At 44.0% G+C, this 16311-nt stretch overlaps 3 protein-coding genes and 2 long non-coding RNA genes across 6 annotated transcripts in view; 3 read left to right on the top strand and 2 right to left on the bottom strand.

Annotated features, from left to right (window-relative positions):
* LOC124264966 overlaps positions 1–3289 on the top strand; it is a 38152-nt gene extending 34863 nt beyond the window's left edge. The window contains exons 8-11 of the mRNA XM_046699750.1: positions 2054–2206; positions 2587–2679; positions 2843–2917; positions 3128–3289. Coding sequence (XP_046555706.1) covers positions 2054–2206; positions 2587–2679; positions 2843–2917; positions 3128–3171 — 365 coding nt within the window. The 3' untranslated portion in view covers positions 3172–3289. The remainder of the gene's footprint in view (positions 1–2053; positions 2207–2586; positions 2680–2842; positions 2918–3127) is intronic.
* Positions 3290–4479: 1190 nt separating this feature from the next.
* LOC124264964 (putative ankyrin repeat protein RF_0381) lies at positions 4480–5691 on the top strand. The gene has a single exon (XM_046699749.1). The coding sequence runs from the start codon at positions 4480–4482 to the stop codon at positions 5689–5691; it is 1212 nt and encodes a 403-aa protein (XP_046555705.1).
* Positions 5690–7479, top strand: LOC124264967 (putative ankyrin repeat protein RF_0381). Its single transcript, XM_046699751.1, has one exon. The coding sequence runs from the start codon at positions 5694–5696 to the stop codon at positions 6828–6830; it is 1137 nt and encodes a 378-aa protein (XP_046555707.1). The 5' UTR covers positions 5690–5693; the 3' UTR covers positions 6831–7479.
* A 445-nt stretch (positions 7480–7924) lies between these two features.
* LOC124264970 lies at positions 7925–15242 on the bottom strand. The gene is made up of 15 exons (XR_006895303.1): positions 15204–15242; positions 15115–15143; positions 14936–14994; positions 14725–14815; positions 14485–14543; positions 14216–14305; positions 13560–13944; positions 11616–11680; positions 11145–11294; positions 10847–10906; positions 10282–10371; positions 9449–9597; positions 8736–8885; positions 8257–8705; positions 7925–8147 (listed from the first exon to the last, which is right to left on the bottom strand). It is a non-coding gene; the product is annotated as an uncharacterized LOC124264970 (long non-coding RNA).
* Positions 12552–13480, bottom strand: LOC124264971. Of its 2 annotated transcripts, XR_006895305.1 has the most exons (4): positions 13465–13480; positions 13164–13193; positions 12895–12984; positions 12552–12623 (listed from the first exon to the last, which is right to left on the bottom strand). It is a non-coding gene; the product is annotated as an uncharacterized LOC124264971 (long non-coding RNA). The 2 variants fall into 2 exon arrangements; XR_006895304.1 differs by lacking the exon at positions 13465–13480 and having other exon boundaries at positions 13164–13298.
* Positions 15243–16311: the final 1069 nt, after the last annotated feature.

The following is a 16311-nucleotide window of genomic DNA, read 5'->3' as shown; positions in this document are numbered from 1 at the left end:
ATTCACACATCTGTTTATTGTTCCAAAAGTGAAACTCTCTAGTTATGGGAAGAAATCGTTTGCATATGCTGCAGCCACTGCCTGGAACAATCTTCCCCTTGATGTCCGCCAGTGTCAAACCTGTTCTGCCTTCAAAACAGCTATCAAAACCCATCTTTTCCGCCAAGCTTTCTTCTGATCAAAGCTCACTGCGCTTTGAGCATAATATCCAAGTTTGGAAAAGTGCAATACAAATCCACTATTATTATTATATAAGACAAAATATAAAGACATACAGACTTCGTTATTTTTTTGTCCTAACTGTTTTTACCACAGGAAGATGATTCAACTTCAAAATGTTTCCGTTTGTTATCATAATAAGTAAAACAGATTTCATCTTTGTTGATCAATGTATACGAAACTATCAATTGTGTATGCGGGTGATGCAGCACCAGTCACGAATTCTAAGATATCATCCGGGTACTCACGGGAGAAAAACAATAACAAAAGCGACAACCGATCCACGGAACTTGCTCTGGACCAGTGCCTCTTTAAGTTACACGTGCTGATTTATGCTCAGATTTGAATGCAGTGGTGTTTGCCAGAAGCCACTTGCACAATCCAGAACAGTAAATAGTATGCAGGATTTGAGACTTCATTTAATTTTCGGAAATCAACAGAAAATCTAAAAAAATATCATTCTTTATAACTCATGGTAATCGCCACTAAGACTCACATGGCTGAATGATAGATGCATCCAACATTTGCTCTACTGTTTAACACATTGTCTCGCCTGTTTATAATGACTGAATTTGTTTATATAATATAATATATAAAAATATTAATGCCACACTCAGCAATATTCCAGCTATATGACAGCAGTTTGTAAATAATCGAACCAGACAATCCAGTGATCAACATCATGAGCATTGATCTATGCAAATGGACATATGATGACATGTGTCAAGCAACTCACTGAGCCTGACTACTCGATCCCGTTTGTCGCCTTTTACGGCAAGCATGGGTTGCTGAAGATCAGTTCTAACGGTCGACTCCAAGGTCTTGGGATGAGCATTGCACAACTACTTTAAGTGGAAAGATACTTGTGGAAGGAGTACAAGAATAGACAGTCGTTAATGTACTCAAAGACAAAAGGTTAGCGTGATTGACTTGACGTTATATATGTTAGGTATGTGAATTAACAGCTGATATTTTTATGATGAAACTTTCTTAATATTGCAAGAAAATCATTCCACAATAGGATTGCAAATGGCACATTTTAAACTTTTACACATTTTAATGAGCTCACAGTGAGAGAATGGTCAAAATGAAAATCACACAGTCAATAATGTGTGTGTCCACCATGAGCATTGATGCATGCATGACACCTGCGTCTTATAGAGCAAACCAAAGATTGCATGAAGTCTTGTGGAATGGCATCTCATATGGAAGCACTTGGCTGAGTTCCTGGAGCAATGTCTGGGGGGTTGGCCAACGTTTAAATCTCCTCTTCATTTTGGCCAAGACGTGTTCGATAGGGGACAGATCTTGGGATTAGCTGGTAAACTTGGTTTCGTTCATCAGTCCGGTGCAAGAGGATTCTGGTCTCGTCAGTGAAGAGAAAATATCTCCACTCACGTGCTCTCCACCGCAGATGTTGTCTGCACCACTGCAGTCGTAGACGTTGGTGTTATAATTTCAAAATTTGTCGTCTGGCAGGACGTCAATACATTGATTTGGGTGACAATGATTCGCGGTTTAGAGCCACACTTTTCAAAGGGACGTTTTAAGCCTTTTTTTCCACTGACTTCGTGAAAGCACGAAAAATGCATGTAAAGCAAAAACAGGGCCCTGTTTAGGTTAAGGATTAAGTCTAGTATAAAGACTATTAAAATGCGTTCTAAAAAATTGTCGTTTATATAAACAAGTGTGTTCATTACATCTACTTTTGCCTTTGAGTATACATTGTGATGCTTGCACTTCAATCATTTTAAACTAAACCAACCTCACTCACTCACTCATTTTAACATGTGTCATTTGTTTGCAGTACACCATTACATTCTTTATATTTTAGTTGCAACAGAAGAAGCTGATCATGAACGAAAGCTGAAATCTGAGAATGACAATATGGACGTGACGACACCAGAATGCCAAACTTTGACAGACCCGAAGCCACTTGGATACGGACTGGATTCGCCCATGGCGATCATGCCTGAAAACGACAGAGGTTTAACACTAATCAATAAATATATACGAATGCAGTGCTTTCGAGAAGTACAATAACTAATTTGTAACTATGAAATTACTGAGATCAACAACATCATTTTGCCATTCAATGAGATGTAATAAATCCCAGTGACTGTGTGAAAGATATATGTTTTTTGTTTGTGCAACATCTGTCATAAGCATGGGGCTGAGTAAACATATTTTGTGGGGACTCAAATTTGAGGACAGGTATTACAAGAATTTGTTAATTGATGTGGAAGCTACAATTGGTTCTCTGCTATAGAATGTATCAATCCACATCAAACAAAGGATTATCAACATCATCAACATCTCTAAATCAAAGAAGGCAATTGTTGCAACTGATATTGTCTTCTTCCTCAGAAAACATTTCTTTTATGGCTATTGGAGATAACACCATCAATTCTGACCAACCAGAGCCTGAACAATTCTTGAAACCTGTCAGGAGTGTCATGGGTAAGTAAATGAGCAATCACTGTTGAAGTATTGTAGCTTTAGTTACCAACATGGATCTATTTCAACCAAAACTGTTGCAAAAAATTAAGAAACCACTTAACGTTATTTTCACTCAATATAATCAGAAATTCAGAATAATCCCAAACAGTTTTTTTCTACTCAGCAGCCCACAACATATTTGTACTTCAAGCAGTGAAACCGTATCTTCCCACGCAGTATGGTGCACGCCATTTGCAAGGTTGGTGAAATACAACATTTAAACCACAAACCAACATTGACATACAAGGCCTACAAGGCCCCAAGACTTCTTCTGAAAGGAATATGAAACTTGACACTTTGAGGATAGTCCACTTGCTAAGAAGTGTTCATTATTGGAATTGAAACTGATTAATATTTCGATCGGCATAACATGTTCATGTTTATCTACCTGTTCTGGTTATTGTTGCAGAACGGTCAAAGGCAGAGTTGAGAGGTGTTCTCAAAATATGGTGAACACTAAAATTGTGCAGACGGCACGAGAACAACTGGAGAAGAACAATGTCTTAACTGTAACTGGGGCACCAGGGGAAGGAAAGTCAACCGTTGCATATTTAATCTTGAATGCTTTTTGGAAAGAGGGATGGGAAGTGTTTGTGCTGAAAAGTCCAGAAGAATTTTTTCAACTGCATATTCAGTCTAAGACAATTGTATTATTTAATGACATATTTGGATCCATCTATTTTGATCCAAATGAATTAAGACAATGGAAACCAGTCCTTGAAGATGTAAACAAAAGTGTGTATTCTTCTAGAGACCCCGGATTTCTGACACTATTTACATCCAGGGATTACATCCTTCAAGAAGCTACCCCCCAATTGGAAAAGTTTCAAACCTTTTTGTTTTCAAGGCAAAAGATTCTTAACATTACTCAAAATTCAATACCAACGGCAGACAAAAAGAAAATATTCAAGAGCCATCAACTTCAACACCCTGAGAAAGAACACCTGGCTGATGAAGACATTGACAAGATTGTGGGACTGACTTTCCCTTATGGTTTTCCGTCTATTTGCCTTCTGTTTTTCACCCTTAGAAGTACAACGGACAATCCAGAAGAATTCTTTGAGAATCCAAAACTGTTTCTTGATGACACTATTACGGCTAACTGGCAAGATTTGTACAAACGAGCTGCCTACTGCCTCCTTGTTTATGAAGAGGGTCGGCTTGACGTTTCTAAACTAATTTCATTGAAAGAACCTACTACAGAACAGTGTCAGATTGCAAACATGTTAAAAGAAATCTTTGGAAAAGATGATATAATTCCAACTGAAAGCCTCTGTGTTCATTTCATGAAACTACAGCAAGCAATTGAGAATATGATGGGCTCTCATTTGAAGACAGAGGAACATTTTGTTTGCTTTTCCCATGCTTCAGTTCAGGAAAGAGTAGCTGCTGTAATTGGTAAGCATAAACTGAAGTTCATAATTGATCATTGCCGCCTATCATATCTGAAGGACATTGTTCAGTTCAATGATGATGGAACTATCAGTTCCTGTTTAGACATACGTCTGGTTAAATGGCCCATGTCAGATTTGATGAATAGACTCGTTTCTGAACTGATTGAAGGTAACATTTCAGAAGTACTCACTCACAGTGTGTTTAAGACACACGAAGGAGTCGTGGAGCTTTTTTCAAAGGCAACTATAGAAAGAGTATTGCGCGTGAAAGATGCAAGATCAAACCATTCATTCCTCTACCTTGTGCAGCAATAATGATGAAAAGCTCATCAGAAGCATTGTGCAGAATTCTACATTTTCAAAAGAAATGGTAGCAGAAGTTGTACTTGGTTGTTGTGAATATGGCAACCAGTCTGCGTTTGAACTTATGCAGTCGTATTATGCAGAGCATGTCCGCGCAGTATCACGTGAAAGTGATTTTGTGGAGGCAGCATTCCAAACTGCCATCGACAATAACCAAACTGCTATAATCAAGACACTTATTAGAAAGCTGAACCTTCAGAATCAACACCGAAGTATTGACTTCAACAGAATGTTCATAAAAGCTGCTGAAAAGGGTTTAAAAGAAATCGTTGAATCACTGATTGATTTTGCAGTTGTGGTAAACGTGAGAGATGAAAAAGGTTGGACTGCTTTGCACTTTGCAAGCCTTCAAGGAAATATTGAATTAGTCAAACTATTGCACAGGAGAGGAGGTGAAATAAACGGATGCACTTTTGATGGATTAAGTCCATTACATCTGGCAGTCAGAGGTTCATTAATTGCTTTGATGAGAATACTGCGGTCAAGAGGAGCTAATGTTCATCTACTAAGACGGGATGGGAAATCGTTATTGCATACAGCTGTGGAAACAGGCAACCACGAAGTCGTTCGGGAAGTTATTTCGTATGGCGTCAGGAAAAATCTGAAAACAAATACGAAGGGACAAACAGCGCTTCACTTGGCAGCTGCCTCAGGACATTGTGACATCATAACCATGTGGAAACAGAGGTTTAATTTCATGCTGGATCGGGACAAGGATGGCAACACGCCCTTGCATTTGATAGTGGAAACAGGATCTCTTAGAGCAGTTAAATCTGTCGAAAGTGCTCTGAATATGTTCAGTGCACATATCAGAAACCAGGCTGGTTTTGCTTTGATACATACAGCTGTTCATAGAGGCTATAAGGACATTTTGGAATTGTTACTTAAACATGGGTGTTCTGTCGATTTCAAAGGTCCCAATTCCCTTACAGCATTACACCTGGCAGTAATAGGGAACCATAAGCAGATCTTTAAGTGTGTTTTACAGAACAAAGCAAGTGTCAATAAAACGTGTGGGTCTGGTTATGCACCTATCCATTATGCTGCAGAAAAAACAGATGATTACTTCGTGAGAGCCCTCTTACGGTATGGTGCAGATATTAACATGAGACGTTCTCACAGAGACAGTAAAGGGGAGACTGCACTACACATTGCTGCGACGAATGGTTTGAAGCAAAATGTTCTCACACTCATAGGGCAGGAGCAAACGATTTGAACATGACAACCAGGACAGGAGATACAGCTCTTATTCTTGCAGCCGCACATGGACATACACAAACAGTAGAAGCGCTTATAAAAGCTGGGTTGAACGTCAATGCAAGGAACAACATTGGTTCAAATCCACTGTATGTGGCTGCTATGAGTAACCACGAAAGTGTAGTCAAAGTCATCGTTTCTAGCGGAGGGGATACGAATGCGAGATTGAATGATGGCAAAACACCACTACATACAGCTTGTGATGTGGGCAATGTAGGACTTGTAAAACTCTTGATATCACACGATGGAGATGTCCATATAGCTGATAAAAGGCTGTGGACACCATGCCACTTTGCGGCACAGTGCGGCCATCCGGATATACTAAAGATACTATTTGCTGAAGGTGCTAACCCCAATTCAACAACTGTAGAAGGACTGACACCCCTTCATGTTGCATGCATGAGGAGAAATGAGGAGACAGCGATATCCCTCTTACAAATGCATTGTGATGTTCAGCGTAAAACTGCAAAAGGTGTGACTGTTCTCCACCACGCAGCAACACTGCCTGCTAGAAAACTGCTGATGTTTCTCTTAGCACTTGACATGGATATCAACGCCCCATCTCAAAAAGGGGAAACTCCACTTCATCACTCAGTTCTTTCAGGCAGTGTAGATGTGGCTCGTGAACTATTAGATCGCGGGGCTAATGTTAATGCAAGGACAGTTACCAATGAGTCTCTCCTCAGTCTAAGTACATATTTGGGCCATTCATCACTAGTTTCACTATGCGTTCAACGTGGTGCGGATGTAAACAATGAAAATATCAAGGGAGTAACGCCTCTCCATATTGCATGTGCCAACGGTAACTCTACTATTGCGGAGATACTCATCCACGCTGGGGCTGACGTCAACCTCAAAAACAAAGATGGGCTAACACCATTGCATTTTTCAGCCTTGAGAGGTAGAAAAGATATAGTGGAGATACTGCTAAGGGCTAATTGTAACACGACACTGCTAACGATGAGAGGTGCACAGGCTTGTGACTATGCTCTCTTAAGCGGACATTTTGACTTGTATCTCATGCTGATTCTAACAGACCTAGGATTGATCCTTTTGAAGAAGCTTCCCATCATAGCAATTGAACTGCTGAAACCATAGTGAGGCCATGCCAAATTCACCCCAGGATATGTGACATCAATATCAAGTGCATGAAGAAAAATGACGTTAATCTGAGTGGCTAAACTACACACAATGTCACTCTTGAAGTATTATCACAAGAGAAATGTGCTTACGCTGGACATGATAAATAGAGATTATTGTGTAAGTGTCACACGCCTTATACGAAACGAGTGTGAAATTTTGCACTCGTTTCGTATAAGTCATATTGTTCAAAGATTAAAGTATGTAAATGCTGACAAAAGTTATATTTCAACGCGTAGGCGTACTTTTACAATGTTTGTAAGAAGTGAACATGACATTATATTAATTGATCGTTTTCTTGTACAGGATGTTTACAATTTATATTTTATAACTGACGCCATTACAATGTTAGGTGAATTGTATATATTGTATGTATACTGGACAAAATATTTAGGGATATATGTAAATTTTGAGATTATGAATAATGATCTATTTATTCATTGACACACTGACAAAATATCAATCATAAAAATACAAATATCCCTAATTTATTTTGTCCAATATACTTCAAATAGTTCACAAATGTGTGGATATGTTGAAATAACGTTTCTCTTGATTGTAACACATGTTAATTGATCTTATCTAATAGAGAATTATGTCTTTGTAATCTGGTTGTATTTACATGTATGAAATTATATGTCATTTGCAAGAATGTCCTATGGCAATTAATGCTAACACGAGTGATTATGTATGTGCACGTGCGTGTGCGAGTATGAGTGTACACGTTTGTGTGGGGGGGGAGGAGTGGGGTGGGAGGGTACACGTGTGTGTGAGTTATTCTGAAATTGAATGATGCATGTTTCAAGATATAATATACTCATGGAAACGAATAAGGGAACACATGAAAGTACAAGTGTTCCTTTATTTATTTCCAGAATTGCACCCACAGTGCAATACTGACCTTGTGAAGAAATCTGGAAAAGAATAAAGGAACACTTGTACTTTCATGTGTTCCCGTATTCGTTTCCATGAGTATATGGCCAAGTATGTGATATTGGGAATCATGAAGACCTATCTTCTGATTCCCATTGTATTGGCAAATTGAAATCAGGCCGTTAAAGAGGTCGCTGGTCTAATTAGGAATTTGCATTTTTAAGTCATTGTCACTGAAAACACTTTCGTTAGCCAGACAATCGCAAATTGTTGAAGGCATGCTTCGGATTAGTCCACCAGTGGCACACTTACTCATGTTTTTCCACTCATTGGTGAAAGCACTACCGAGTTTATTGAAAGTGGTAGGTGGATTTTAACGTTGACGCACACGTCTGCCATGACCTCCAAGACGTGTTCATTGGGGAAAAGGTCATGACTGAATGCTGGTCAGTACAGATATGATGTTTGGATGGTGTCATAATCCTGGCATTGTGGTCCTGAAAGTTGTAACGTTATCCAACACCCTGTGCAAATGGCACCACAATGTTCTCATGGTATTCATCTGTGACGCTGCCATGGGCAGTATGGACCACAGTTCGGCAAGTCTATGAGATACCACCCCGAACCATTAATGGCCAACCGCCTAAAACGATCTATATATAGGACGTGTCCAAACCTGATTACTTCGCATACGGAAGGCGAAATGGAACCTCGGTTTGCCAGAAAACATGACAGTAGCCCGACGTCGACTATCCCAACGTCGAAGCTGACGTTTCCTACACCAGTGACGCCTCTGACGCTAATGATGTACATCAAGATGTAAGATGACAGAGGGACTCAAATGTCATTAGTGCAGACGAGTCTGGACCATCGCTAGTGCCTGTTGTAACCGACCCCTTTTATCTGAGTGGCAGTTTGCAACCGACCCCTTTTATCTGAGTGGCAGTTTGCAACCGGACCCTTATCTGAGGGGCAGTTTGTACCCAGCACCTTATCTGAGTGGCAGTTTGTAACCGGACCCTCATCTGAGAGGCAGTTTGCAACCAGACCCTTATCTGAGTGGCAGTTTACAACCAGCACCTCATCTGAGTGGCAGTTTGCAACCAGCACCTTATCTGAGTGGCAGTGTGCAACCGGACCCTATCTCAGTGGCAGTTTGCAACCGAACCCTTATCTGACTGGCAGTTTGCAACCAGCACCTTATCTGAGTGGCAGTTTGCAACCGGACCTTATCTGAGTGGCAGTTTGCAACCGGACCCTTATCTGAGTGGCAGTTTGCAACCGGCAACTTATCTGAGTGGCATGTTGCAATTAGCATCTCATCTTAGTGGCAGTTTCCAACCGGGCACTTATCCGAGAGGCAGTTTGCAACCGGACCCTCATCTGAGTGGCAGTTTGCAACCGGACCCTCATCTGAGAGGAAGTTTGCAACCAGACCCTCATCTGAGTGGCAGTTTGTAACCCTCACCTTATGAGTGGCAGTTTGCAACCGGACCCTCATCTGTGAGGCAGTTTGCAATCGGCAACTTATCTGAGTGGCATGTTGCAACCAGCACCTCATCTTAGTGGCAGTTTCCAACCCTCACCTTAGGAGTGGCAGTTTGCAACTGGACCCTTATCTGAGAGGCAGTTTGTACCCAGCACCTTATCTGAGTTGCAGTTTGTAACCGGACCCTCATCTGAGAGGCAGTTTGCAACCAGACCCTATCTGAGTGGCAGTTTGCAACCAGACCCTTATCTGAGTGGCAGTTTGCAACCAGCACCTTATCTGAGTGGCAGTTTGCAACCGGACCCTATCTGAGAGGCAGTTTGCAACCGGAAACTTATCTGAGTGGCAGTTTGCAACCGGACCCTTATCTGAGCGGCAGTGTGCAACCGGACCCTATCTGAGTGGCAGTTTGCAACCGAACCCTTATCTGAGTGGCAGTTTCCAACCGGACCCTTATCTGAGTGGCAGTTTGCAACCGGCAACGTATCTGAGTGGCATGTTGCAATTAGCATCTTATCTTAGTGGCAGTTTCCAACCGGGCACTTATCTGAGTGGCAGTTTGCAAGCGGACCCTTATCTGAGTGGCAGTTTGCAACCGGACCCTTATCTGAGTGGCAATTTGCAACCGGACCTTATCTGAGTGGCAATTTGCAACCGGACCCTTATCTGAGTGGCAGTTTGCAACCGGCAACTTATCTGAGTGGCATGTTACAATTAGCATCTTATCTTAGTGGCAGTGTCCAACCGGGCACTTATCTGAGTGGCAGTTTGCAACCGGACCCTATCTGAGTGGCAGTTTGCAACCGGACCCTTATCTGAGTGGCAGATTGCAACCGGACCCTTATCTGAGAGGCAGTTTGCAATCGGCAACTTATCTGAGTGGCATGTTGCAACCAGCACCTCATCTTAGTGGCAGTTTCCAACCCTCACCTTAGGAGTGGCAGTTTGCAACTGGACCCTTATCTGAGTGGCAGTTTGTGCCCAGCACCTTATCTGAGTGGCAGTTTGTAACCGGACCCTCATCTGAGAGGCAGTTTGCAACCAGACCCTATCTGAGTGGCAGTTTGCAACCAGACCCTTATCTGAGTGGCAGTTTGCAACCAGCACCTTATCTGAGTGGCAGTTTGCAACCGGACCCTATCTGAGAGGCAGTTTGCAACCGGAAACTTATCTGGTGGCAGTTTGCAACCGGACCCTTATCTGAGCGGCAGGTGTGCAACCGGACCCTATCTGGTGGCGGTTTGCAACCGAACCCTTATCTGAGTGGCGGTTTCCAACCGGACCCTTATCTGAGTGGCAGTTTGCAACCGGCAACGTATTTGAGTGGCATGTTGCAATTAGCATCTTATCTTGGTGGCAGTTTCCAACCGAGCACTTATCTGAGCGGCAGTTTGCAAGCGGACCCTTATCTGAGTGGCAGTTTGCAACCGGACCCTTATCTGAGTGGCAGTTTGCAACCGGACCTTATCTGAGTGGCAATTTGCAACCGGACCCTTATCTGAGTGGCAGTTTGCAACCGGCAACTTATCTGAGTGGCATGTTACAATTAGCATCTTATCTTAGTGGCAGAGTCCAACCGGGCACTTATCTGAGTGGCAGTTTGCAACCGGACCCTATCTGAGCGGCAGTTTGCAACCGGACCCTTATCTGAGTGGCAGTTTGCAACTGGACCCTTATCTGAGTGGCAGTTTGCAACCGGCAACTTATCTGAGTGGCATGTTCCAACCAGCACCTTATCTTAGTGGCAGTTTCCAACCCTCACCTTAGGAGCGGCAGTTTATAACCGGGCACTTATCTGAGTGGCAGTTTGCAACCGGACCCTCATCTGAGAGGCAGTTTGCAACCAGACCCTCAACTGAGAGGCAGTTTGCAACCAGACCCTTATCTGAGTGGCAGTTTAGAACCAGCACCTTATCTGAGAGGCAGTTTGCAACCAGCACCTCATCTGAGCGGCAGTTTGCAACCAGCACCTTATCTGAGTAGCAGTTTGCAACCGGACCCTTATCTGAGTGGCAGTTTGTAACCGGACCCTCATCTGAGAGGCAGTTTGCAACCGGACCCTATCTGAGTGGCAGTTTGCACCGGACCCTATCTGAGTGGCAGTTTGCAACCGGACCCTATCTGAGAGGCAGTTTCAAACCGGCAACTTATCTTAGTGGCAGTTTCCAACCCTCACCTTAGGAGTGGCAGTTTGCAACCGGGCACTTATCTGAGTGGCAGTTTGCAACCGGACCCTCATCTGAGAGGCAGTTTGCAATCAGACCCTCATCTGAGTGGCAGTTTGTAGCCCTCACCTTATGAGAGGCAGTTTGCAACCGGACCCTCATCTGAGAGGCAGTTTGCAATCGGCACCTTATCTGAGTGGCAGTTTGCAACCGGACCCTATCTGAGTGGCAGTTTGCAACCGGACCCTTATCTGAGTGGCAGTTTGCAACTGGACCCTTATCTGAGTGGCAGTTTGCAACCGGCAACTTATCTGAGTGGCATGTTGCAACCAGCACCTTATCTTAGTGGCAGTTTCCAACCCTCACCTTAGGAGTGGCAGTTTGCAAACGGGCACTTATCTGAGTGGCAGTTTGCAACCGGACCCTCATCTGAGAGGCAGTTTGCAACCAGACCCTCATCTGAGTGGCAGTTTGTAACCCTCACCTTATGAGTGGCAGTTTGCAACCGGACCCTTATCTGAGAGGCAGTTTGCAATCGGCAAATTATCTGAGTGGCATGTTGCAACCAGCACCTTCTCTTAGTGGCACTTTCCAACCCTCACCTTAAGAGTGGCAGTTTGCAACCGGGTACTTATCTGAGAGGCAGTTTGCAACCGGACCCTCATCTGAGTGGCAGTTTGTAACCAGCACCTTATGAGTGGCAGTTTGCAACCAGACCCTTATCTGAGTGGCAATTTGCACCCAGCACCTTATCTGAGTGGCAGGTTGTAACCGGACCCTATCTTAGTGGCAGTTTCCAACCCTCACCTTATGAGTGACAGTTTGTAACCGGACCCTGATCTGAGAGGCAGTTTGCAACCAGACCCTTATCTCAGTGGCAGTTTGCAACCGGGCACTTTATCTGAGGGGCAGTTTCCAACCCTCACCTTATGAGCGGCAGTTTGCAACCGGGCCCTTATCTGAGTGGCAGTTTGCAACCGGACCCTTATGTGAGTGGCAGTTTGCAACCGGACCCTTATCTTAGTAGCAGATTGCAACTGGACCCTTATCTGAAGGGCAGTTTGCATCCGGACCCTTATCTGAGTGGCAGTTTCCAACCGGATCCTTTTATCAGTGGCAGTTTGCACCCAGCCCCTTATCTAAGTGGCACTTTGCAACTGGACCCTTATCTGAGCGGCATTTTGCGACCAGCACCTTATCTGAGTGGCAGTTTGCAAGTGGACCCTTATCTGAGTGGAAGTTTGCAAGCAGCCGTTTATCTGAGCCGCAGTTTGTAACCCAACCCTTATCTGAGAGGCAGCTTCATAACAGGCCCCTTATCTGAGTGGAATTTTGCAAGCAGCTTTTTATCTGAGTGGCAGTTTGTAACTCGACCCTTATCTGAGTGGTAGTTGGCATCCGGACCCTTATCTGAGTGGCAGTTTGCAACCAGCACCTTATCTGAGTGGTAGTTGGCATCCGGACCCTTATCTGAGTGGCAGTTTGCAACCAGCACCTTATCTTAGTGGCAGTTTGCAACCGGACCCTTATCTGAGTGGCAGTTTGCATCCGGACCCTTATCTGAGTGGCAGTTTGCATCCAGACCCTTATCTGAGTGGCAGTTTGCATCCGGAACCTTATCTTAGTGGCAGTTGGCATCCGGACCCTTTTCTTAGTGGCAGTTTGCAACCAGCCCTTTATTTGAGTGGCAATTTGCAACAGGCATCATATCATGTGGCAGTTTGCATCCGGACCCTTGTCTGAGTGGCAGTTTGCAACCAGTACCTTATCTGAGTGGCAGTTTGCAACTGGACCCTTATCTGAGCGGCAATTTGCAGCCAGCCCTTTATTTGAGTGGCAATTTGCAACAGGCATTATATCTGTGTGGCAGTTTGCATCCAAACCCTTATCTGAGTGGCATGTTGCAACCAGCACATTATCTTAGCGGCAGTTTGCAGCCGGACCCTTATCTGAGTGGCAGTTTTGCAAGCAGCTTTTTATCTGAGCGGCAGTTTGTAACCCGACCCTTATCTGAGTGGCAGTTTGCATCCGGACCCTTATCTTAGTGACAGTTTGCAACCAGCACCTTATCTTAGTGGCAGTTTGCAACCGGACCCTAATCTGAGTGGCAGTTTGTAACAATCACCTTATCTAAGTGGCAGTTTGCAACCAGCACCTTACCTGAGAGGCAGTTTGCATCCGGACTCTTATCTGAGTGGCAGTTTGCAACCAGTACCTTATCTGAGTGGCAGGTTGCAACCGGACCCTTATCTGAGTGGCAATTTGCAACAAGCCCTTTATTTGAGTGGCAGTTTGCAACAGGCATCATATCTGTGTGGCAGTTTGCATCCGGACCCTTATCTGAGAGGCAGTTTGCAACCATCACCTTATCTGAAGGGCAGTTTGCATCCGGACCCTTATCTGAGTGGCAGTTTCCAACCGGATCCTTTTATCAGTGGCAGTTTGCACCCAGCCCCTTATCTAAGTGGCACTTTGCAACTGGACCCTTATCTGAGCGGCATTTTGCGACCAGCACCTTATCTGAGTGGCAGTTTGCAAGTGGACCCTTATCTGAGTGGAAGTTTGCAAGCAGCCGTTTATCTGAGCCGCAGTTTGTAACCCAACCCTTATCTGAGAGGCAGCTTCATAACAGGCCCCTTATCTGAGTGGAATTTTGCAAGCAGCTTTTTATCTGAGTGGCAGTTTGTAACTCGACCCTTATCTGAGTTGCAGTTTGCATCCGGACCCTTATCTTAGTGGCAGTTTGCAACCAGCACCTTATCTGAGTGGCAGTTGGCATCCGGACCCTTATCTGAGTGGCAGTTTGCAACCAGCACCTTATCTTAGTGGCAGTTTGCAACCGGACCCTTATCTGAGTGGCAGTTTGCATCCGGACCCTTATCTGAGTGGCAGTTTGCATCCAGACCCTTATCTGAGTGGCAGTTTGCATCCGGAACCTTATCTTAGTGGCAGTTGGCATCCGGACCCTTTTCTTAGTGGCAGTTTGCAACCAGCCCTTTATTTGAGTGGCAATTTGCAACAGGCATCATATCATGTGGCAGTTTGCATCCGGACCCTTGTCTGAGTGGCAGTTTGCAACCAGTACCTTATCTGAGTGGCAGTTTGCAACTGGACCCTTATCTGAGCGGCAATTTGCAGCCAGCCCTTTATTTGAGTGGCAATTTGCAACAGGCATTATATCTGTGCGGCAGTTTGCATCCAAACCCTTATCTGAGTGGCATGTTGCAACCAGCACATTATCTTAGCGGCAGTTTGCAGCCGGACCCTTATCTGAGTGGCAGTTTTGCAGGCAGCTTTTTATCTGAGCGGCAGTTTGTAACCCGACCCTTATCTGAGTGGCAGTTTGCATCCGGACCCTTATCTTAGTGACAGTTTGCAACCAGCACCTTATCTTAGTGGCAGTTTGCAACCGGACCCTAATCTGAGTGGCAGTTTGTAACAATCACCTTATCTAAGTGGCAGTTTGCAACCAGCACCTTACCTGAGAGGCAGTTTGCATCCGGACTCTTATCTGAGTGGCAGTTTGCAACCAGTACCTTATCTGAGTGGCAGGTTGCAACCGGACCCTTATCTGAGTGGCAATTTGCAACAAGCCCTTTATTTGAGTGGCAGTTTGCAACAGGCATCATATCTGTGTGGCAGTTTGCATCCGGACACTTATCTGAGAGGCAGTTTGCAACCATCACCTTATCTGAAGGGCAGTTTGCAACCGGACCCTTATCTGAGAGGCAGTTTGCAACCAGCCTTTTATTTGAGTGTCAGTTTGTAACCAGCCCTTTATTTAAGTGGCAATTAGCAACAGACATCATATCTGTGAGGCAGTTTGTAACCGGACCCTTATCGTTTGACCGTAAATAACGCTAAGACAATGCCTCGGCTTGCTGACAACCAACACCCAGGGTATGCTGCGAAGACATTTTATGTTTATCAAAACACAATATCATCCTTTGGAAAAGTTATCTGCAGGCGAGAAACACTAATGACTTGTCCATATATAACATCACGTCAAGAAGAAAACCATATAACTGTATGACGTATGCAGAAGTATAATCATGCCTGTATTGTTACACACCTTTTGAGGCAACGCAACAGTACTGCCCCGCCCCTCCTGTGGCTGTTTAGCCATAGGATATGTGTGGGATGAGATGGATCGACGATAGAGGCTGAACCAACCTTTAAGGCTAACTCAGTTGACGCAATATTTTCCTGACATTATAACAATTTCCCTTTGGCTGTTTTCAATGATCTGGTATCTTCAAAGCGCCGTCAGCTTCAGTCGCGCGTGACACGCCATTGTCACACCACTCCCCTTTCAGAATTTGTGTTTTTAAGTATGGGTTTTGTCCCTGAATATGTCATTACTAAACGTAGCGGTGGGGTAACCTTGTGGTTTAAGCGTTCGCTCGTCACGCCGAAGACCAGGGTTCGATTCCCCACATGGGTACAATGTGTGAAGCCCATTTTTGGTGTCCCCCCTTCGTGATATTGCTGGAATATTGCTAAAAGTGGCGTGAAACTTAACTTACTCACTCATTAGTAATCATTTATCAGATTTATGACTAAATCTTTTGATGTATTTCCCAAAAGAAATGTGCGTGTGTGTGTGTGTGTGTGCGTGTGTGTGTGTGTGTGTGTGTGTGTGTGTGTGTGTGTGTGTGTGTGTGTGTGTGTGTGTGTGTGTGTGTGTGTGTGTGTGTGTGTGTGTGTGTGTGTGTGTGTGTGTGTGTAAACCATAAACAATGTCAGGCACGTGACTAGATAATATGAACAGTGAAAAATACTGTGGGCGTATTGATGTTTTATTTCTGACAAACTGGAAGTTATTTTAAAATGTGTGACAGATAACTTCACTCCATGTACATACTTAATATTATACAGGTAGGATGTGACAGCTATTTACATTCATAATCCT

Source organism: Haliotis rubra, unplaced genomic scaffold (assembly GCF_003918875.1).
Source record: "Haliotis rubra isolate DU_JTF1 unplaced genomic scaffold, ASM391887v1 Scf952, whole genome shotgun sequence".
NCBI lineage: Eukaryota > Metazoa > Mollusca > Gastropoda > Lepetellida > Haliotidae > Haliotis > Haliotis rubra.
This window is presented reverse-complemented; position numbering and strand designations above follow the sequence as displayed.